Source organism: Scleropages formosus, chromosome 1 (genome assembly GCF_900964775.1).
Source record: "Scleropages formosus chromosome 1, fSclFor1.1, whole genome shotgun sequence".
NCBI lineage: Eukaryota > Metazoa > Chordata > Actinopteri > Osteoglossiformes > Osteoglossidae > Scleropages > Scleropages formosus.
The window spans coordinates 10,067,187-10,090,226 of record NC_041806.1 but is presented as its reverse complement, the minus strand read 5'-3'; the positions used below and the strand labels follow the sequence as shown (position 1 = coordinate 10,090,226).

The 23,040-nt window shown below is 44.2% G+C and overlaps 1 protein-coding gene across 6 annotated transcripts in view; it reads right to left on the bottom strand.

Annotated features, from left to right (window-relative positions):
- The window catches only part of LOC108934791 (ankyrin-1-like), a 139,822-nt gene that overhangs the window by 76,450 nt on the left and 40,332 nt on the right, over positions 1-23,040 (bottom strand). For 4 of the 6 annotated variants that reach the window (XM_018752883.2, XM_018752885.2, XM_018752886.2 and 1 more), the window contains exon 2: positions 13,147-13,239. The exons of 1 other annotated variant lie outside the window; for it this stretch is intronic. In XM_018752883.2, coding sequence (XP_018608399.1) covers positions 13,147-13,239 — 93 coding nt within the window. Of the gene's footprint in view, positions 1-4,157; positions 4,577-13,146; positions 13,240-23,040 lie in introns of those variants that run through there. One more of the 6 variants, XM_018752888.2, reaches the window with a different exon arrangement.

Genomic DNA, 23,040 nt, shown 5'->3' with positions numbered 1-23,040 from the left:
GTCAGCTGTTCCCTCTTTTCATTACTTCTTGCAGCTTCATCCCATTTATATCTCCCTGGACTCCAGTATATTTCTTTGGCCTGTTGTTTTGCTTTTTGTTCGAAGTGCCTTTTGCATATTGGCTTTGTATCAAGCTCTGCACTTCCTGCTGACTCCATTTCTGGGTGCAACTGAACTGGAAACTGGTCTCCTGCAAGACTGCCACTGGTTCACAGTGGTCATTTGGCATTGGGCATTATGTTTCCAGGTGATAGAAGAAATTGTAGAAGGGAAACAGGCCCCACTGTGTCCAACATGAGCAACTATATATGTGGCTGATCAAGAGTGTCAAGACTGAGTGTCAAGTCAATGTTGACTCATGGTGACTACAGTTTTTATATATATACAGGAAGAAAACTCCAAACTGTCTCTACACTGGAGAAAGTTGTTTTTACTTGTATCTCGCACAGTGAAAAATCATTATGTGTTTATTACTCCTCATTTTCCAGTTTTCCTGAACAAAGAAAAATATATGGGCCAGCTATTATTTTTTTCTGAAGCTTCGCAGTTGAGTCTTCCACAGACTCTCTCGCTTTAATCTGCCGTTTCCCACGTCCTCCTTCTCTCCGTCCCTCTAAGTGTGTCCTCTCTCTCTTTGTGTGGATGCAGACTCCACCGCTGCGGCAGAGAGACTGACGTCATCGCTGAGAGGCTGTGGAAAAACGCGCTGCTGATTTTGCATGACGCTGTACCTGCACTGAGGTGTGTGGTCTGAACATCATCAGTGCGGGTACAAAGAACATTCGGGTCACTGCTCCTCCAAGGGTCTGTTCTGTACAACTTATAACTGACACTTTCAACCAAGGTGATTTACAGTAGTAGATACAAATCTGAACCAGAAACCCAGGTACTGCGTGGCACCAGTGCTACCTGCTGTGGCACCGAGCTCTGGAACTAAGTTGCTGAGGGTAAAGAGAGTAAACCTGACACACTTTTTCTACTCCTTTACCGGGCTCAGCCATGTGTACACAGCCCCAAGCATTCCTAAGACTGATCTGCACCAGGAGGTGTGAGGTCCCCATGTGACAGGCCTGTCAAACAGGTACTTTGAGGTGTACTAAGCTACACTAATGCTTCTCAGAGCAAGGTGCTGAGACTAGAGGAACATTGGGCCCCCAGGGCAATGCCACCCGCTCTACGGGGGGAAGGTTATGTAACTTCAAAACCCATCAATGCACACACAAACATGAAGATCCGTGCACAAAGACACACAAGCAAAAATTAGGAAAATTGCTTCACTCGAGCTTTAAATATCTACAACACAACCACAGCCATTTCTGCATAATACTGAAAAAAGGTAAAGAAAATAATACAGAATAAGTTTCATATATTAGGTGTACTATATACCAAACAAAAATATACGTTGCAAAATTATGGTATGTAAAAATGTCTTTTGTTTGGTGAATATTATATTATATTATATTACATTACACACACACATTTTCAGAACCGCTTGTCCCCTACAGGGTCGCGGGGAACCGGAGCCTACCCGGCAACACAGGGCGTAAGGCCGGAGGGGGAGGGGACACACCCAGGACGGGACGCCAGTCCGCCGCAAGGCACCCCAAGCGGGACTCGAACCCCAGACCCACCAGAGAACAGGACCCGGTCCAAACCACTGCGCCACCACGCCCCCCCCATATTATATTATATTATATTATATTATATTATATTATATTATATTATATTATATTATTGCAGGGGGGCGCGGTGGCGCAGTGGGTTGGACCGGGTCCTGCTCTCCGGTGGGTCTGGGGTTCGAGTCCCGCTTGGGGTGCCTTGCGGCGGACTGGCGTCCCATCCTGGGTGTCTCCTCCCCCTCCACCCTTACGCTCTGTGTTGCCGGTTAGGCTCCGGCTCCCCGCCACCCCGTATGGGACAAGCAGTTTAGACAATGTGTGTGTGTGTGAATTATTGCAGAAATCCATGTAATTAATACTATTTTTCTCACAACAGTATACACCTGCCTATTTCCACATCAAGCCTTCTCTTCATTTTATAGCATATGAAACAAAATAAGTGCAACTATCTAACAGTACATAGGGTATGGCTATAAGTTGTACCATACTTTATCATATAGTATACTGCATATTTTTGTTATTATATGGCATACAGTATTACATTTATTCATTTAGCTGCAAACCAACTTGGTATGAATTGCGGAACACTTGTCAGTGTGTAGCCACACTGTGGGCACTGCATACAGCCCTGTGTAACCGAGACACACACACACACACACACACACACACACACACACACACACACACACACACACACACACACACGAGCAGGTCTTTTTCCTGTTTATGGTAAACCTTGCAGACATTGTTAGAAAACCTTGTTGTTTCAGTAATTTTCTGCTGACCTGGGCTGCAGCCAAAATTAATGGTCCACTCACTTCCTCGGCTCTTCAACGCCCCTGTCACTGCGGCTGGAGGCCTGGCTACGGCGACGCGCTACCTTACGTTACTCCTATCTCTTATCTACTGTCATCGCGGCTGTAAGGAAGGGAGGTGTCGGGCCTAATGGAAGGTGCTGGTTTATTGTTTTGATGAATCAAACAAGGGGCAGGCAAAAACGTAGTCAAAAAACAAGCAGGAGGTCACCGATGCACAGATGTCGTACCGAGGGAAAAAGCCATAGTTGTAATCCAGAGGAGAAAGCTAAAGGTCAGTAGCCAGGAGAGCAGAGCAGAGTGTACCGGGGAGGAACAGGGAAATGGGAAAACAGGGACACCAGGAGACAATGGTTGTCATGACTGTTCGTTGAGGCTGTGGTTGCTCTATTGAGGTTCCGTGAACTGGGGTGTTGAAGCAGACTTTTTATGCCCTGTCTCCCCGATTCGCAGTAGGTGCATCTGTCCGGCAACAGGTTGTGGGTGTCACCGAACTGGACATTACATACATGTTTCCTCTTTATATATATATATATTTTTTGGAAGTATGTAGGTGACAAATAATGTGGATTTATGACAGTTTTTGTTTTCAGTTTACAATATACTGTCATTAATCATGAGAAGCTGTAAGCATTTCCCCAAATATGCTTGTCTCAAACACAAAACTGATGACAAAAGTGTTTTTTACAGCTGTTGTGATGGAGAAGGGTAATTGTCAAAAAATACATAGGGTGGGGGGGTCTTGGCCAACATTACGCTCCACACACAGATTGTTAGTTTCGCCCACCATACTTGAGTACACAGCAAGGCCCCCCGCTGCCTGTGTACTCCTCGGTCCCCTTCACCCCCACCCCCACAGTCCTGCCAAATAGACGTGTCCATTGGCATTTGACACGCTGCACATTAATGCAGCAACAGACGCTCCACTCTGTGTGTGACACCACCTGTGTCTCCATACTTCCATGTAGCCAGTTGTCCTTCATAATCTCCTTTATAAACTCCATAATGTCTCCCTCTAGGCCAAATTCCACACACCAGTGACAAATACACATGCAAATTAACCTGCCTGTTGGAAAATTGTCTGCCATTGACCCTGGATATCAGCTGCTTGGTAGGAAATAGGATATTTATGCTGTTGCATCATCAGCAGTGTGACAAAGAGCAGGGCAGTAATAAATACTGTATTTACGTGATGTTCACACGGCTTGAGCAGAATTAACGAAAATATTGAATTGACTGATTCATACTGGATCATGCATCCACACTGGCACTCGCACAAACAGCAGGCAGTAGGTGGTTGTACAGGGAGAACAGATGGAAGATGGCATCTGAAGTGACATAATGACAGTGTACAGCAGATCAAACACAGCACATATATGTGGCCTCTGGTGGATTTTTTAGGAAGCGGTCACCAGGACAACACAGACATAACAATGACTGGGGTAAGATAGGAAAAAAAAAGACTGATTACATGTTGTATAAATACATATAATAAAGGTGAGCAGAAAACAAAAAAACACACAGAATAAAACACACACTGTAAAATCAGGGATACTGGGTGAAAAAAGATATTTAGGAGCGATAACCATGTGCGTGGAAAAAACGAGTGCGAGCAGATGTGGGCGATAAACAAAGGAAAGCAGAGGAAGATGAAGGTGTGGGTGTGCAAGAGCAGCAGACAGGTGAGACAGGTGAGACAGGTATGTAAAACACTCCTACTCACTGCACATGCGACGATGCTGGACAGCATGCCTGCGTGCCCTTCCCTTGCTGGGACCCTGGTGTTCCCGACTGCCGAGGCACTCCCGTACTGGCCGTGAGAGATCTGGGTCTGGCCCGTCTGCCCCGTCCTCACACACTCGCACATCCTCGCCCAGCTGTGGGCCAGCATGGGCAGTGGGGAGTGGGCGGGGAAGGGGCCTGGGGCTTATCTCCTCGACGAGCGTGGCCTCTATCTAGGGCTGCACGCGGTACAAGCTGCAACAACACCCGTGTTTCTCCTCCTCCTCCTCTCTCCAAGCCTCCCCAGGTGTCTGTACCTCTGCTCTCCTTATTTTACTGCCCCAGGTTTGTGGATCGCAGCACTTCCCTGTGCGTTCGCTGACCCCTGTGTGGCTCTCGACATCCCCCAAATGCGGCACTCCTACGCAGAAAAGAGCATTCCGAGTCAGTGTGCTCCCCCAGCCTTCGCAGTGACTTACAGTGACAAAGCGGCCCACTGGGGGGGTCATTTAAACGGCTGCGGCCCGGCAACAATGGGACAGACGGAGGGTGGGGGGTGCAGGGGGGAGAAGGGCTGGCGTCTGAAAAGGGCCTGCCTCTTTTAATAAAGCGTCCGTCATTCGCTGCCTGAAAAGGCCCTTTTTCTCCGGGCTAAATGCTGGGAAAAGGGCTTTGCTGCCAAAGCTGAGCAAGGGCATAAATATGGCTGGGAGGGGTTTGAGGACTCGGGGGGTCGGGGGGGGGGGCACTTGACAGGCAACACAGAGAGGCTGGCCTTCGTCTTCGTCAGAAAACATCACGCGCGCGTGTGGTTCTGGAAAGTTTGCTTTAACTTTATGTAAGATGCCTAAAAAGTGCTGCCATCTTGCATTAAGTAACAGGGTTTAGAGGTTTTTTTTATATTTGCATTCACATTTATTCACTTAGCTGTATTTTATTCTTTTAATCATAAAATAATTCTTCTTTTTTTTTTTGCTAATTCATTTATTCCATTTTTTTTTTCCTGAAGTGACTTCTGGTTCTCACAATTATTTACACATTCATACAGCTGGGTGGTTTTTACTCTTATCAATTAACTGTATTTGCCTTGCCCCTACAGCAGGAGGTGGGATTTGAACCTTTGTCTTTCAAGCAAGGGAGGGGTAGCAGGTGGCATGAGAGTTAGAGCTGCCATCTTTGGACTTGAAGGACTAAGGTTTCAATCCCACCTCCAGCTGTAGTAATTTTAAGCAAGGTACTTACCCTGAACTGATACAGTAAAAATTACCCTGTTGTACAAATGTTTATAAGTCGCTTGGGAGAAAAGCATCAACTCAATGAATAAATGCACAAAACCACCCAGAGGTGAATGAAAACACAATGTTTACTATTGTTCAACCCTAGATGAGCACTTCAGGGGTGCAAAGGTGTAACCTTCCACTTGAAAGAACATTCTAGAAAGGTGACATCTTTCTCCACAGGGTTCCTTCACAAGGGAGAGAAAGAGGTTACACATCTTCCACAAACCTGGCTGCGCTCTTTACTGAGATTTACTGTCCACTCCAAGGGAGTGTGCTGGTGTGCAGAGGAGGTGGAGGAAGCCTGTGGACCTCTGGCCCCACAGCTCAGAATACAAAGGCCATAACAGGGTTGGGGCCTTCCTGTGTGTACTGCTTTGTTATTTTATGGGCTATTTCCACATCAAGCCTTTTCAGCACACACAGAATACGCACACAGACACACACATTCACAAATTGTCTTGGCGAAGAACTTCCCATTTAACATAAACCAAACGAAGTCTGACCTGAGATGGCTGGTCGCTTACTCCCCACCGACCCCCCCCACCTCTGCTGCTGTGTGGCTGAGTGCTGCATCCGTCACTGTGAATCTGTCACCCTCCCCATGGGGGCAGCTGCTGGTACAACCTGTCACGAGCAGCAAAACCACACAGGGGCACATAGTGCAGCACACACACACACACACACACACAGACACACACACACACACACACACACACACACACACACAAACAGACTAACCCAGAGACGTGCACACATTCCTGCACAGAAATGTCCATAGACATACACCAAGAATCACCCACATACAACCAAATTCAAACACTGAAACAATATGAAATCGACCCCAAAACACATGTTCACAAACACACGGAGAAAAGGTCGCGCTCATTCACACACTAACACCCACACAGATAAATTACTGAAAAGTATTTGGGAGCATCCTTGGTAACTGACAAGGGTGTATCCAATTTCTTAAGACACTGTCAACAATTCACTTGGAAAACTTTCAATATGAATACTTTAAAATACACAGGAATTGGGACATAAAAGCTTAGAGTTGTATGTGATACAGTACAAATCTACAATTTGTTTACATTGTGACCAGTAGAGTTCAGACTGAACAGTTTATTTACAGCACTATGTGCCATACAGCACTGGCAGTGTTTTTTATGTATGTGTATATACTGTATATGTATATTATATATATATACACAGTATATATATACTGTGTATATATACTGTATAAATAAAGTGCTGCTTGAAAGTGTGTGAACCCCTTGTGTCCGTTAGTTTTGCAAAAAAAATGCTTATTTAATCATTCCAACCAAATAGGTGTGTAATTACCATTTCAATTTGTTGGTTTAGAGGAAATCATGTGTGTAGTTGAAAAACAGAAGTAGTGCAGGTGAAAAAATAAGTGAACTCCAAGTTGCACTGGTTAAACCAAGTAGGTGAGTAGAATCAGGTGTGTAAATTATAATCATTTATTAATTTTACAGGTTTTATTTAAGATTTAGATTTTTAAAGTTTTAATATTTTAATATTTTATACAAGAATAAGTATATAATATTTTATACAAGAATAATGACCATCCCTACCTTCAATACTTTCAATCAACACTGTATTTATATGTATATATGCATATGTGTGTGTGTGAGTGTGTGTATGTATGGTCCAAATTCAAGTAATCACACACTTACCTGCTTTAAACAAGGTAATTAAAGGGGCAGAGGGAGGCGACAGGGCAGGTGTATGAGCAAGCCTCATGTGTCCCCCAGTGTATAGCTACTGCTGAAATTGTTTGGCCGCTCAGATTCTGACACATGGTTTCATCACTGCCTAAGTCCTTTCGACATCTATGTTTCTAAGACCTCCATTACAGATGACCTGCAAGTTTAGGCAACCTAACAGTACTACTTTTATTGTTTATTGTTTCTGAATGCTGCTGCCTCATACTCTTTTCTTCTGTATTAATACATCTATGTGCAGTATTTATGTATGTATGTATGTATATATGTATGGATGTCCAGAAGCAGGTAGCTCAAGGTCTCCCCCTGGTGGTTGCTGTGAGGGCCTCTCACACTGCAGCACTGATTTGGTGTAGCATGCTATAGTGCTGGGGAGACACTGGACTGTATCGGCTGCAGACAGTCCGACAGGGTGGCTGCGTGCTTCTGTGATCCGGGACCAAGAGTTCCGCACTGAGATGTGGTGGAGTGAAAGGCAGAGGTTGAGACACAAGAGGGACGAAAACACCCCAGATGGTGTCGGGAGCTGTTTGTCGAGGGGGGGTGTTGTCTTGGATGCTCTCTGCCTCCCTGCTGTACGAATGCAGCTCATCATCCAGCAAGATGGAGCTATCGATCCCTGCTGCTTTCTGGCATTGCGCAAAGCGCTGTGTCTCTGTCTGTGTGTGTGTGTGGGGGGGCATGAACGAGCGGAAGGGAGCTAGTGGGAGAGGAGGGGAGGCAGTTAAAGGAAGGGAGAAAGCAAATTACGGAGAGTGAGACTGAGGATTTTGAGGCTGAGAGAGAGAGACAGAGTGACCAACAGCAATGAGCTGGTGTGGCCATCCTGGGAGGAAACACACCTGTACACACCTCACATGTTCATATACACATATGTAGCACAAGACAAAGTGTTGCCATGACCTCACGGAAGGAAATAAAGCACATATTACACAATAAATGTGGTATGGTGCAGGATGATGTGGTCTGGAATGGTACACCGAGGCACTGTGGTACAGTGTGTGGTAGATTGCAGTAGATAGAGGCACCATGTAATATAGGAAGGTACAGTGAGGTACAGTGCATTAGAGTACAGTACAGTAAGGTACAGTATAGCACACTGAAGTAAAGTGAATGTAAACTGATCATTGGGACATAAGTTCAAATCTGGCTCAGGATATGTGCAATTTGAATGTTCTCCTCCTGTTTGTGGATTCCCTCTGGGTACTCTAGTTTCCTCCCACAGTCAGAAAACATGCTTCAGGTAGGTTTGTAACTTTAAATTTCCCTTTGTATGTGTGTGTGTGTGTGTTTGTGTGCATGATCAGCATCATCTCTGTTTGCCTCCGTAGCTGTGCTGACAGCTTGCTTTCTAATAAGATTCACTTTCCGGGTGAGGGAGGGAATGAAGAGGAATGAGGGGACAGAAGGATAGAGAGAGGGGGATAGTGGGTATGAGAGCATGCTGAATACCACTGCGACATGGTGATAATAAACAGATCCTGTCTCCTGGGTTGGGGTGGTGGAGGGGGGGAGGAGTGGCGACAGTGTGACAGTGTCTCACTCTGCAGTCTAATGCTGAGTCAGGTACGCGCACGCACACACACACACACACACACACACACACACACACACACACACACACACACATTCTATCTGTCTCTCTCGTCAGTATTACACTACAACTGGTGATGCAGATTTGAAACAAGTAATTTTTGGATTAAGTGCAGCACCTGTGTATCATAAACAAACAAAAGGTATTATGCTCTTATCCCATCTTCGTGGCAGCTGGTGCAGCCTCTCTATCTGTATTTGAACCTATTGTTCTGCCTCTTCCTTCCTCTCACTATCTGTATCTCTGTCTCTTTGTCTGTCTCTCTGGTCAATCAGCAGTATTAAAAATTGCCACCAATGGCATTGTTGTTAAAAATATTAGTGATCAGTACAGCAGCAGCATCATTCAACACAAGGCCTGCGAGCAAATTAACCTGATGCCAATCATTTGCCTGAGCTGCGTCTATCGTCCCCTCCCCTGCTCCTCCCCCAACAAGTCTCTTCTGCTCTTTCCACCTCTCTGTATATTATTATTATTATTATTATTATTATTATCAACAACAATAATAACAATAGTAATAAGAATTTAACAGATGCTATTCTCCAAAGCAGTTTTATACTGTTCAGCTACTTGCAGTGATTTATCCATTTTTACAGCGAGGTCATTGTCACTGTAGCAATTCAGGGTAAGTATCTTGGTGAAAGATACCGTAAACATGTAAACTATTGACTTAATTCTTTTTAATAATACAAAAATTTTCTAGAACGTCAATACCCATGCACTGGCATAAATAAAGTCTTAATTGCATTCAAATGAGGATCATCCAACAGCATAGTATTTGCACACTTTTCAGTGAAGGACATGAGCAGTGATTTTGTAAATTTCATGTCTGCATATTATAAACATCCATGAGCCAAATTATTAAAATGTCTCCATCCAGCTTGTACCCTGTGCCTCCTGGATAGACTCCAGAACTCTGTGACCTTGCACTGGTCCTTGGTTGAGGTTATTGATAATGAATTAATCGATCTATGGCTGAAAAAATACCATTAAAAGACTAGAAATAAGAAAAAATAAAAGCTAGAAGTAATTTTTCTGCTGAAAACAGAAAATATGTTGGCATTCCTGTCAAAATACCTTTTCTTTGGCATTTTAATTAATTTTAAGTGGCACATTTTTCATTTAATTTTACATTTTTTCCCCATAACACACATACACACACACACACACACACACGCACACACACACACACACATTATCTGAACCGCTTGTCCCATACGGGGTCGCGGGGAACCGGAGCCTAACCCAACAACTCAGGGCGTATGGCTGGAGGGGGAGGGGACACACCCAGGACGGGACACCAGTCCGTCGCAAGGCACCCTAAACAGGATTCGAACCCTAGACCCACCAGAGAGCAGGACCCGGTCCAACCCACTGTGCCACTGCACCCCCCCCTTCCCATAATAAATACTACTAATTTGACCCTCTTGGAATGGAATTTCACTTAACAGGATCCTGTCACTGAACAAATTAACCCCATTATATGAGGAATGTGTTTATGTACAGTGTTGCTTGAAAGTATGTGAACCCCATACATTCCTTAGTTTTACCACAAAACGGTTATTTAATGTGAATCACTCTTTCTCACCTGACACAATAGGTATGTAATGATATATCATATGTTGCTTTAGCGGAAATCACGTTGCAGAAAAACTGAAGAAGTGCAGGTGCAAAAATGAACCAGGTGCAAAAAGTGAACCCCAAGCAAATTTTATAAGTTTATTGTAATATTTTATGCAAGAATAATAACTAGCTCTATAGGGTTCGTATACTTTAAAGCTGCATGCACATGTAAATATTTTCTCAAAAAATGCAGCTAGGGGCCACCAGGACCTTAACCACTCATTATTTATTGTCAGGGCCCGTGTTTTATCTTCCACACTATCTGCTGCCTGCAGTTATCACTGGTGGAAGCTCAGCTGATGAAGAGGTTTATCTAGAGCTCAGGCCTTTGCACTTCACCTGGGGTTTTGGTGTGGGGTCACGAACTGTAGGGTGTTGGTGCTCATAGCGGTGCTGTGTGGCTGCCAGCCAACACTGCCACTGAGCTGTATCAGACAGTTAGTGCGCCAGGGCCGAGTCCTGAGCCGGAGGTTGGAAGGTCTCAATGCATGTTCACAAGACAGGGACAGAGTCTTGCTTGCTCTGGGATATGGACTCCATTCTTCTTGAGAAAAGCTCTAGAGAGTCTGTGTTTTTTTTTTTTTTTTTTGCAATTTATATAAATTCAGGAGGAGTTTGAAACCTACTTTTTGAGGGGGTGATCTGTGAACCACCTGACTGTATCTGCTGAGCAAACTGGCCTGCAGGCACATGATGATGCAGAATGAGCATAAAGAGACAGACAGACACACTCTGGGGAACACAGCAGGAATAGGTGGTGACAGTGACATCACTGTGGAGCTAAGGTCTCACAAGTATTTGCAGGAAGCCCAATGTGTCCCATGACACAAAGGGACATGCAGCTGATGAGCTTGAAGGGTTGACCCCTCAGCTTTATGGTACCTGTGAACCTCCTGCTGTCCTGCAGCCTGAAGCAACATAGATCATTTATTTGGTCTTTTGGGTTCATGGCTGGCTAGAGCCACCATTGCTTGCAGCCCAGTGGAATCTCACACACATTTTCTGAACTGCTTGTCCCATACAGGGTCACAGGGAACCAGAGCCTACCCAGCAACACAGGGCATAAGGCCAGAGGAGGAGGGGACACACCCAGGACAGGACGCCGGTCCGTCACAAGGCACCCCAAGCGGGACTCGAACCCCAGACCCACCGGAGAGCAGGACCCGGTCCAACCCGCTGCGCCACCACGCCCCCCTTCCAGTGGAATCATTCAACATGAAATTTAATTCCTATAGCGTATGAAATTAGAGAAAACTGAGGACAGAACCCTGGATGCTGCTCCATTGATATTGTCACGAGACTGTTGGCGCATTCTTGCATCAGTCACCAATAAATCCCCAAGGCACAATTACAGTGTTGACAGCAGTCTGACAATAGGTAAAAGGTAAATAAATAAAGGAAATGCTTAAAGCAATAACATTATTTTTGCAAGAAAAGGTGTGCGAGTTCTTTCTTTTGTGGATAGTTAGTGCATGAACATTACAGCATGATGGGAGACACACTCCACACGCTGACTGCTGCACAGCGTAACCATCTGTTCGCTGCTCAAACAGACGCCATGGAGCAGGGGATGTGAGGGGTGTCATTGTCCGTCCCATAGAACATGCTCAACCCCCCTTCGCAGACACCCCTTCGCCAGAACTCCATGCACACGCACCTCCCGAACCTCCAGCGATTTTGACTGGAGGATGGGAGAAGGGTGAGCTGTGGGGTCGGAGTATGGTTCAGACAGCCAGCTGAGTCTGTGGTGATGCTTGGAGGAAGTGTACATACCTTCCACACACCATGCATCCACACACTTTCATACAGAGTGAACACATAATACACATACACACTGAATGTATGCACACAGATTGGATGTGGATCATTTCACTCTGCAGGGCAAATCAAATTGGCAGCTGAATCAAGTCTCTTTTGCATTTTACTGTCTACCTGTTGCAAACACATTACATATTTACATACATAGGTATATTACATGTGTTGGTTTTATACACACATTACACACATATCAAATGCACAAATCTCTTTTTCCCACATACACCAGCACACATACACACAGAGAAAAGTACATTGTACATATGTACACATATACACTGCATACTGCATGGCACGCGCACACACGCACACGCACACAAACACGCATATACACACACACACACACACACACACACACACACACACACACACACACACACAAAAGCATATAGACACCTGGACATGCATACACACAAACACACACTTTATCACATCATATTTTGAACCAATGGGAAAAACAGGCCACTCTCTTGACGTCCTCATTTGCCTCTGTGTGCAGTTAACGGGACTCGTGTCAAACATACAGTATATATTATTTCTCCCATGGATTCTCAACCACAAATGTACAGTACAAGAAGTGTCACAACCACGGTACCCACACACAAAGGAGGCCACACACAGAAACAGGCAGAAATTAGTTTAAAAAAACACATCGAGCAACGAGAAGGACAAAGTAAGGTCCAGCCTGAAGCGGTGTGAGTCCACAGCATTGAACAAAACCAGGCAGCCCACAAAACGAGTGGAAACCAGAGCTACAGAACAACACCAAGCAACAGATGAGAGAGGGAGATAACAGGCAATAAAAAACAACTTAAAAAAAGAAAAAAAGGAAAAACCAAAACTGAATAAGACAGCTCTGAGAGAGAGACAGACAAAAGTACAGAACAGTCATATGATAGAGAAGTCAGATATACGTGTTACGTGGATATTTACTGTTTCATCATAGTGCCACACGCCGTGGCTGTCCGGCGGCTCAGCGCTCACACTACTGTCCTGATCGATTAGCCAGCGATGCACCGCATGGGCCTAAAAAGACACACGACACGGAGACAGAGGCCCGTTAATTTGGGGATGGAGGGAGGGGGAGGGGGGGCACAGAGAGAAACAGGTGGCGTGAGGACAGCCCTTCACCATGCTACGCGTTGCAGGATGGCCGTCCTCACACCACTAGTGCTCGCCTAGGAGAAAAAACATTGGTGATTGGTTGAGTCCTGCAAGGAGCGAGCAGAGGGACGAGCACAAGCGTCCGAGGTCTCTCTGCTCCCTCCTTGGGGCAGGAGAGGCCAGCTGTCACCAGAAAGACCTTTGAAAGAATAGATGTGTCTCTGAAAGCGTGCCATCCGTTCTGGGCCGGCGCTGTGATGTGGAGAAGCTCAGTGGGAGCGGTGCTGGGGGCTTACGGGAGAGCAGCCGCCACAGTAACGTCACAAGGAATTGCTGGATTAAAACCTTTTGCTGAGGCTTTCGTCAGCCATCCGCGGCAGACAGAAATGGAATCCTACAGCTCATGTTTTTCTGAGCAGGATTCCGTGTGCTCGAGTTTGGCCCCTCACTCCGCTTGCAGTCCTTGTAACTTTTCAAGTCGTGAACCCAGCTGTGTAAATTGGTATATTATAGGGAGCTCAATACCGTTCGTCGCTTTGGAGACAAGCGACAGGTACATGAATAAATGTAAATGTAAATAGATGTAAGGCTGGGGTGAGATGAGTTCCACACATGTTTCACATGGCCTGTGTGAGAACAAGGCTGGGATCACAAACACTGTTTGAGTTTCAGACCCTGGAAGGCACTTGACTTTGACTCACTCTCACCCTGATGCATGACATGTGTGTGTGTGTGTATAAAAGACATCCAAAGTCCTCTACTGGGCTGATGGGTCATCAGCTACACACAGCCACTTCTAAATTAATTAGTGAGCAATGGATTACAGGGTGAAATGCCATGTGTGTGGTGGGGTTTTATCCCCAACCAAGGTCAAGGATAAATGGAATTGTCCCAGGAGGTTGTCCACTTTTCATGAAAAGCAAAAGAATGTGAAGAAGTGGAATGGATAAGTGTCTGCTAAGTAATTATATAAACAATACACTGATCACGTAAAGTCCAAGTCTATAGGTGTCCTTTACTGGACAACCTGTCAGCTGCTGTTCTGGCCAACAGAATGACCTCAGATGACCTCTTGGCACTCGGCACACTGACAGTCAAAGAAGCCCCTGTCCCCTGCATTTCAAACAGTGACCAGTTCAAATCTGTCATTTTAACCATCTCTTGACCCTGTTGAGAGAAAGTAGTAATAAAACATACACCTTCACATGATAAATGAATGGGTGAGGAAAGTTGCATGTGCTTACGTTACTATTATAAAAACCTCCCCATTTTTTCATTTTGACATTCTTTAAGCTCCCCCATCTGCTACCCTGTGCTTTAGTCTTGTCAGCAGTTAAAATATACTTAAATGACTTTGGGATTCTTTGACTTTTAGTAGGGACATTCAAAAACATACAGGACAGCTGAAAACACAGGACATCAGCTTCATGTTTAGTTATAATGCAGTAGAGCACCCCATCCCTGGGGGAAAACTTTGAAAAAGGACACTTACCTGTCTTAGAATGCTTCTATCAAAACATTTTATTGTTAAGAAAAATACATTATAATATGATATTTAGAAACATGAAGATATTTAAAAAGAACATATTTTCAAAGAAATTTTAAAAAATATCCAATAATCTCAGGGGCTCAAATGCAAACCATATGCAGAGCATGTGCATAAACTAGCTGATCAGACACTGAAGGACATGACACCAGTGCCAAAAATCCAACAAGCAGTGTAATCTCCCATGACAGGGATAAACTTCAAGGCCCTAAAGCTGGGAGTGAAAAATGACACAGAATCAACAACCACAACAGCAACATCAGCACTGGCCGGTAGAACGGGGGGACCGACAGAGTAAAGGCAGCTCAAGAAGAACCACAGAGGAGGAAAGAGAGTCCAATAACAGCGAAAGCAGTGGCAGAGGTAGATGAAGCCCCCATTGCCACTCTTGTTCACAGTTCCCCTCTCTCCCACCCCGTGCCCCCCCAGAACGAATTGCTGTATAAATGAGGCCGAGGGATAGGGGAACGGTGCGGCCTCTACGCCAGTGCAGCACCGTGTGTCGGAGCGTGTCTGGTTATAGATATAATTGGATTAGCGAGCAGACAGACAGGAGTGACGGGTAGCTGGAGGAACAAGAGGCGGGAGGAGGGAGACGCAGACAAGGGGACCAGGTCACGGGGATGCCTGCAGACAAGCTGAAACAGATATGGCGAGCAACCCGGGGATCTGATCTCACAGCACATCACTGGGAAAGAACATCCACAGGACACCATTTCCACAAAGTCGAAATAAATCCAAACATCTGAATGCAGATGAGCTGTGTCATGTTCATATGTAAGACAGTATTCCATCCTGCTTTGTCTCAGTATGATCATTCTTCTGTAACCTTGTAGACAGTGCTGTATGAACCCAACACCCTGCGAGTCCCCTTGGACAAACGCGTCAGGTCACTAAATAGAAATGTCAGTCACACCACTGTGCGTCTTGGTAAGTTTGGACGGCACCCTTAATGTAACACTGGCTCTTCTCATATTTCTCACTCAGAGCTGTGTGGAAAGATTTTGCCTTCACAGCTCTGTAAAATGAACATATACACAAGTAAACAGCTGTACAGAAAAAACTAGCTGTGTATAAATAACATATAACATCATATCTACACTCCATTCCTTTGATTTTCAGCAGCCATTGATGTGATTTAACCCAAAGTTGACTCACCAGAGCAAGACATATAAAAGACATTGAGTTACAGGTTCCCTGCAGCCTTGAGAGAGAAACTGTTGAGATTGACTGACATCAGTCAAAGTTTGGGACCTGCTGCCCCAGCCTGCTCACAGTTTTTTTTGTGAAGGTGCACATCTGGACATGTTTAGATGGCACTAAAATGGACAGTATACAGAGGTCCCTGATGTTTTGATCCTTCCTTTTGGTTCCTGCTGGACCGCGGCCAGATGAGGGAGGTAGTCACCCGTTCACATTCCTTTGCAGCCCATTGATCACGCCATTGATTAAGCCACTGTGGCAGGTGTGTGAGTACGCAAGGGTAAATGAGTTTGGTTGGTGAAAGAGAACCCACATCTGGCAGTGAGGAGACCAAGCCTGGCTGGAGGTGAGCTATGGATCGAGTGAGGCCAGACCCTACTCAAAGCTGATCGCTGAGGTACCCCAGAGGAATGGGTATTCAGACAGATTCTCAAGGGTGGTCAGCTCATTATATTCACTGTGGATCTTCTGTGTGTCCGTTGCTTACTGTGAGCTCAACATGAAACGCCTCTATTATTGCAACAACTGTCCTTGGAGGATCCCCTGGTGAACTCCATGAGAAACCACAGGGTCATTCCATGGAGGCTGAGATGCATTAAGAGACTCAGCTGAGATTATGACTTGGCTGAATAATGTGGCTCTGGGAAAAGCTTCACATAACACAACAAATCCGGGTAGAGGACACTGTTAAAGCTTGGATATTTTGGAGAGTCACTTGATGTGACAGGTAAGAGAACAGAACCATGTAGTCCCTTGCTGAAATCAAAGTTGCAAAACTCCCCAGCCTGTACTTCCCTAAGCTCTGTCTGTCACCCCTCTTCTCCAGCTATATCCTATCCCCGGCTAAGCAAATGGACCAATGCACTATGCTCTCTCAATGGATCCCTGAACATTATTCACCATCTGCATCATGCATGGAGTCTTAGAGCAATACACAGATGTATATAAACACTATATAGATGAAGAAAAATGATGCTCGGGGTTGGCAAGCAGCTTGGAAAGAAAAACATAACCCTCCAAATATGACCATTCAATGTAATGCTGAACTTGAATGTAAATAACCCATTGCAGCAGTTATACATACACACCACCCATGGGGCAGCAAATTGCATATGGGTTAGAGTTGCTGCTTTTGGCCTTGAAAGACCTAGGTTTGAACCCTGAAGTCCTCACCATGAATTGCCTCAGTAGAAATTACCCAGGGGTAGAAATGGGTAAGTAACTGCAGGTGAGTACATATTTTAAGATGCCTTGGAGGAAAGCATCATCTAAATGTAAACATCTGGTCAGTTTTTGGCAAATGGTTTTTAGCAGAAGGACAATAGTTAAACTGACTCTTGTACTTATGCTGTTTACAGCTGTGCTTTGACTCTATACACGAGTCATATTCTAGAAGTCAGAAATTGAGGGAATGTTCGATTTCATTTCATTTCATCATTCAAAAAAAAAGAAAAAAAAGACAAAATGGCATGACAGAAAGTATGAATGGGTCAGCCATGGTATCGCATGGTATCTGAGCACACAACCACCTGGGTATCTGAGCCCAGAAGCATTTTATGATGTGAAAAATGAGCAAAGAGGTTGAAAGCAGGAGAGAACAAAAAACAGAGGGAGAGGAAGAGCGCAGAGGGAGAGAAGACAAGAAGGGGTGTGGGAAAGGGAGACACAGAGAATGGGAGAAAAACAACAGAAATGAAAACGGCTGAGAGCGTGAGAGAGAGAGAGAGAGAGAGAGAGAGAGAGAGAGAGAGAGAGAGAGAAAGATTCTGCAGATCATTGCCTGATAAATAATTCATGGACGGAAGCAGGAGTACCCAACCAGTGCCAGGCAGTTCTCCCCACCCGCAGCCGCTGCTGCAACCCCTCATTACTCTGCAGGTATGCTATCCAGGTGGGGCAGTTAGTGTATAGCGCCCCCTATCGGAGTGGCCTGGAACACAGGAGACTGTCTCCTTCCTATCTGAGGAACTCTAGAGAGCGTCCAAATAGCCTGCTATTGCATGCAGGAAGTAAACAAGCACAGAGCCATGATGTGGCATCCAAATAAAAAGTACTGGACCTCCTGGGAAGGGGCAGAGTGAAAAGAGACAGAGGGAGACTCTGAAAAAAGAGTTTGTACCAATTAAAGGGCTTTTAAAGGTTTAGGATGGATGTCATTTGATGGGAACGAAAGTCTTATTCAGATGCTCTTACTCTGTTAAAATGTACAGTACACAGCAAATTCAATTTAAAAGAAATAAGAGCACCAGCTCACTAGAGCTGGCAGATAAAGAGATAGCCGTAGAATCACAGATGATGCAGACAACCACAGATTTACTAGTAGACAAATTTATTTACATTTATTCCTTCAGCAGATGATTTTCTCCTAAGCAAGATGCAAATGATTATTAACTAGCTTTTAGCCAACCCCTGTATCCAAGGTGACTTACAGTGTTAGAAACACTACAACAAACACAATCAATCATCATCGATGCGGCAGATCAGTGTAAGTCCAGTCTGGGAGCTACGAGACAGAGGTGCTACCTGCTGCGTCACCATGCCATCAAAGTCACTGATTTATATATTCATATTGGCTCAAGGGTACAAGTGCAGCTCGTTTCCTGGGAACTGCACCAGCACCAGGGTCACAAGGTCAGTCATTCAGTCCGCCATTATGCTATCTCGGGCGTTCTCCAAGAGTCACTGTATAATTCATGACGACAAAGACAAGGAGAAAGATGGCAGATGCAGTGAATGCAGAATCCCGAAGAGACATAGGCAAAGGATGGAGAAGCGATCCTTTAATCTGTTTGGGTGTTTTATCAATGGCAGGCAGGGGCAGCCCCTAACCCCCCCCATCTTCATCTGTCCCCATTCACTCCCACCACCCCCCCAGTCATCTGCCCTTCCAAAGAGAAACACTGCCACGTCTCACTATTTTCATGCCACTTCATTAGCATCATAAAAACGCTGAGCTGAAAAAAAAGACTTTTGGAAAGATACTGCAGCCAAAAATTGTGGATTTAAGAAGCTTATTTTCATCTTTCTTTCTTTCTTTTTCTTTCTTTCTTTCTTTCTTTCTTTCTTTGTGCATCCCTCCTTTATTTCACACCATGAGGGCTGTCCTGCTCTTCTCTCCACCTGTTTCATTAAGACACTGCTCAGACTGCCTGCTTTGTGAGGCTCTGTAGCTGTGGCTCAGGTCCCAGCTTATAAAAGCTGGCCCAGCTGTGGTTCAACTTGTAAAAGTTTCTGCAAATCCAAGACAGAGATATGTCCCAGTATAGAGTACTTTGGTTTAGCACTTTCTTGTTGCTATAAAGACACATGGGAAACAGTGATGTGACAACTCAGATGTCGAGTTCCCCAACACTTCACAGTAAGCAGTGAAAACAATGTATGCTGTGCGATAATCGTGTCACACTTTCCTATGGATTTCCTCTCCCCATTCAGCATGCAGTGTTACTACTAACACTTCCACAGGGTCTTTCGGAGTGTGCGTATGTGTGGAGAGAGACTGCAGTTTTTTGCTTTCTCAGGCATATTGCAGTGCCTGTATGACAGTGTGTCTCAGCAGTGTTGCTGTGCGGAAAGACTGAGGCTAATTAATGCGCAGTGATACGTTACTCAGGTTACACAGGAGTACTGCAGCGTTCACTGCTATATCAGATATAAAGGCTGAGATGCAGACATGCACACGCACGCACACACACACACAGACACAGACAAACAAAAACACAAACAAAAAGTGAGGCATAAGAGGCACCCCCTCACCTTGCTGACTGGGTGCCTAAGAGGGCTTTGCCCCCTGTGTGATGCCAGGGTCAGCCTATAGATGAATCATGCTCACCCCGGTGGCCTCCTGGCCATTCGTTAGCGAACACAGCTCTGCCAGGCTCTCAATGGGGCAACAGAAAATACAGCTTGGCTGTCTCTTTTCTCTACTCCCATTTATACAGCTACAATGTCTCCGTACAGAATGCAAACATACATAACCACATACACACAAACACAGATACCCACATACACAGTGGAACATGCACGGGAATGCGGAACAAGAACTGAAAAGTGTGAGTGATAAAGTGAAATAGCAGCTTGTACAACTGGCACGTGTGCAATATCATTCTAAGTGGGACTGATAATATTTAGTCGATAGCAATCAAATCCCGGGGGAAGAAAATATCACAGAACAAAGAAACCAGGGAACAGAGAGGAAGTGAATTAATTGAGGAAAAAAACATAAAATATTGCCTTGCAGCAGGGGGCACAGTGGCATGGCGGCCTTGGCTGGGTCCCGCTCTCTGGCAATTCTGGGGTTCGACTTTGGGTGCCTTGCGGCAGACTGGCGGCCCGTCCGGTGTGTGCTGTGTCCCCTCCCTCTCCGGCCTTGCGACCTGTGTTGCCAGGTTAGGCTCCGGTTCACCGTGACCCCGCTCGGCTCAAGTGGTTTCAGACAGTGTGTGTGTGTGTGTGTACTGCCTTGCATTTCAAATTTCATTGAGAAAACCTGAATTCTCAAATTTGATGTGCAGCTGGAGTACTATGAACCACTGCAAAATAACACATAAAATCAGTACAGAGTGAGCACTCAGTACTAATTAACAGCAACTTTTTTCTGCTCTCCCTCTTGTAACATTTAATTTCTCCTTCAGTTTATGAGTATAAACTGAAAAATCAATGACTGCTTGGGCAAAATATTTTTTTTGCCTTCGTGTAAATATTGATGTTTGGAATCAAGCATGAGGGACTCAGCCAGTTTCAGATTACTGCCACTTGCCATCTTTGTCCATCAGTGCCCTCTTGATCCACCACAGTCCTTGAGGGAACTTGAGGAATAGAAAATCCACGTGACAGTCCAGACATAGCTGGCCCAAAGGGCGGGCAGGACCTCATTGACTGTATCCGTCTGCTGTCATATCTGCTCTTCCCTGGCTCCTTTCTAGCAGTAAGAGCAGCCTTGTGAGAATGGAAGCCAACACACAATGGTTGTTCTAGACATGCTGTAGGGAAGGTCGTGTGAGTCAAACTTGTTAGTGATGGTCTGGTCAGAACCAGTGCCTGTTGGTGCCCCTAATGCAAGAATCAATCCAGAACTCCTGAGACTTCTATCTGTAAATTAATAAAGGTATATATATATGACAAAAAATACTTTTATTTTACATATAGATACAAGCATATCGGGATAAAGGAAAATAAAATTTGAATTTATAAGTGGTTATTTTAATGTAATTATTTAGGACAACATTTCTGAGCATTATGTATGAACAGAACAGAAATTAATAATTTGAGGGCTGAAAGTGAACTGAAAACAAAACTTATTTTCAAGACTGAAGTTCGTTATGGTAACAAATACATATACAGTTGACCCTTGAACAACAATGGTTTGAACTGCACGGGTCGAATTATACAGAGATTTTTTTCAATAAATACATTGGAACATTTTCTGGAGAGTTGCGACAATTTGAAAAAACTCGCAGATGAACTGCCTAGCCTAGAAATATCAAAAAAATTAAGAAAAAGTTAGGTATGTCATGAATGCATAAAATATATGTAGATACTAGTCTATTTTATCATTTACCACCATAAAATATACATAAATTTATTAGAAAAACTTAACATTATCAAAACTTATACGCACAAACACAGACCGTACATGGCGCCATTCGCAGTCAAAAGAAATGTAAACAAATGTAAAGATGCAGTATTAAATCATAACTGCATAAAATTAACTGTAGTACATACTGTACTAATGTAATAATTGGTCTATTTTATCATTTACTACCGTAAATTACACACATTTCATAAGAAAAAATAAAAAGTAAGGATTTTGTGAAGCAATCGTATCAGTTACACTAGACTACTGTAAAGCAATCATATTGCTGCTTCTTCGTTATCAATGCAAGAATCGTAATACCTGTAAATAAATATGAATTTCTTTTTCAAATTATCCTTTCATTTTTATTTTTGATGTCTAGTGTTTGTAATACATATAACATCTACAGTGTTTTGTATCATATGAGACAATACTTACCGTAAACTTACGGTATCGATAAATACAGTACAGTACTCTAAATATATTTTATCTTCCTTATATTTTCTCTTCCTTATTTACTTTTCTTTTCTCTACGTTACTTTACTGTAAGAATAGGTACAGTATATAATACGTATAAGATACAAAATATGTGCTAATCAATTGGTTATGTTATCGGTAAGGCTTCCGGCCAACAGTAGGCTATTAGTAGTTGAGTGTTTGGGGAGTCAATAGTTATATGCAGATTTTCGACTGCACGGGGGGTCGGCGCCCCTATCTCCTGTGTTGTTCAAGGGTCAACTGTATAGTATTTACTGCATAGATGAATAGTAGGTTTCATAGGATATGTAAGTTGTAACATTGTGAACAGTGTGCGTCTTAAATTTTCTGATTAAGTTGTTTTATTTTTCTTTTAATCAAGTTTTTTTTTAACAACTTTTTTCAAAGATTACAATTAATTTTATATTTTATTAGCACAATTTGACCCCCAAATATGTAATTAGTTCCAGTCACAATGACTTGGAAGGTTTATATTGTATTCTGCTTTTTGTCTGTCCTTACTAAAGTTGACCTCCAGTGCTGTGCAGTTCAAAGCTGGGCAGAACACTCATGTCTTCAGGATTCTAATATCTGCAAGAATCTGATACCTTAATTCTACTGGTGAAATGTGAGCAGATAAGAGAGGGTTAAAAAAATTGGAAGTCCTAAACAATGGAAAAATAACAAGGATGTAATGAGCACCAGGACCATACCTGGCTTGAAGAATAGCTTCAGTCCCTTTGGCAATTCCACTTATGCACTGTGTAGGGGGACACTTGGGGAAGGAAAGCATGTGTCACGCCCACATCCACAGGCTCAGCGACAGCACCTGTTGCTGATTAGCACGGCACGGTCTAAAGGCAGCGCCGTCACGGCAACGAGTGCGGAATCTACAACACCCATCAGTTGGCTTGTGCATTCAGCT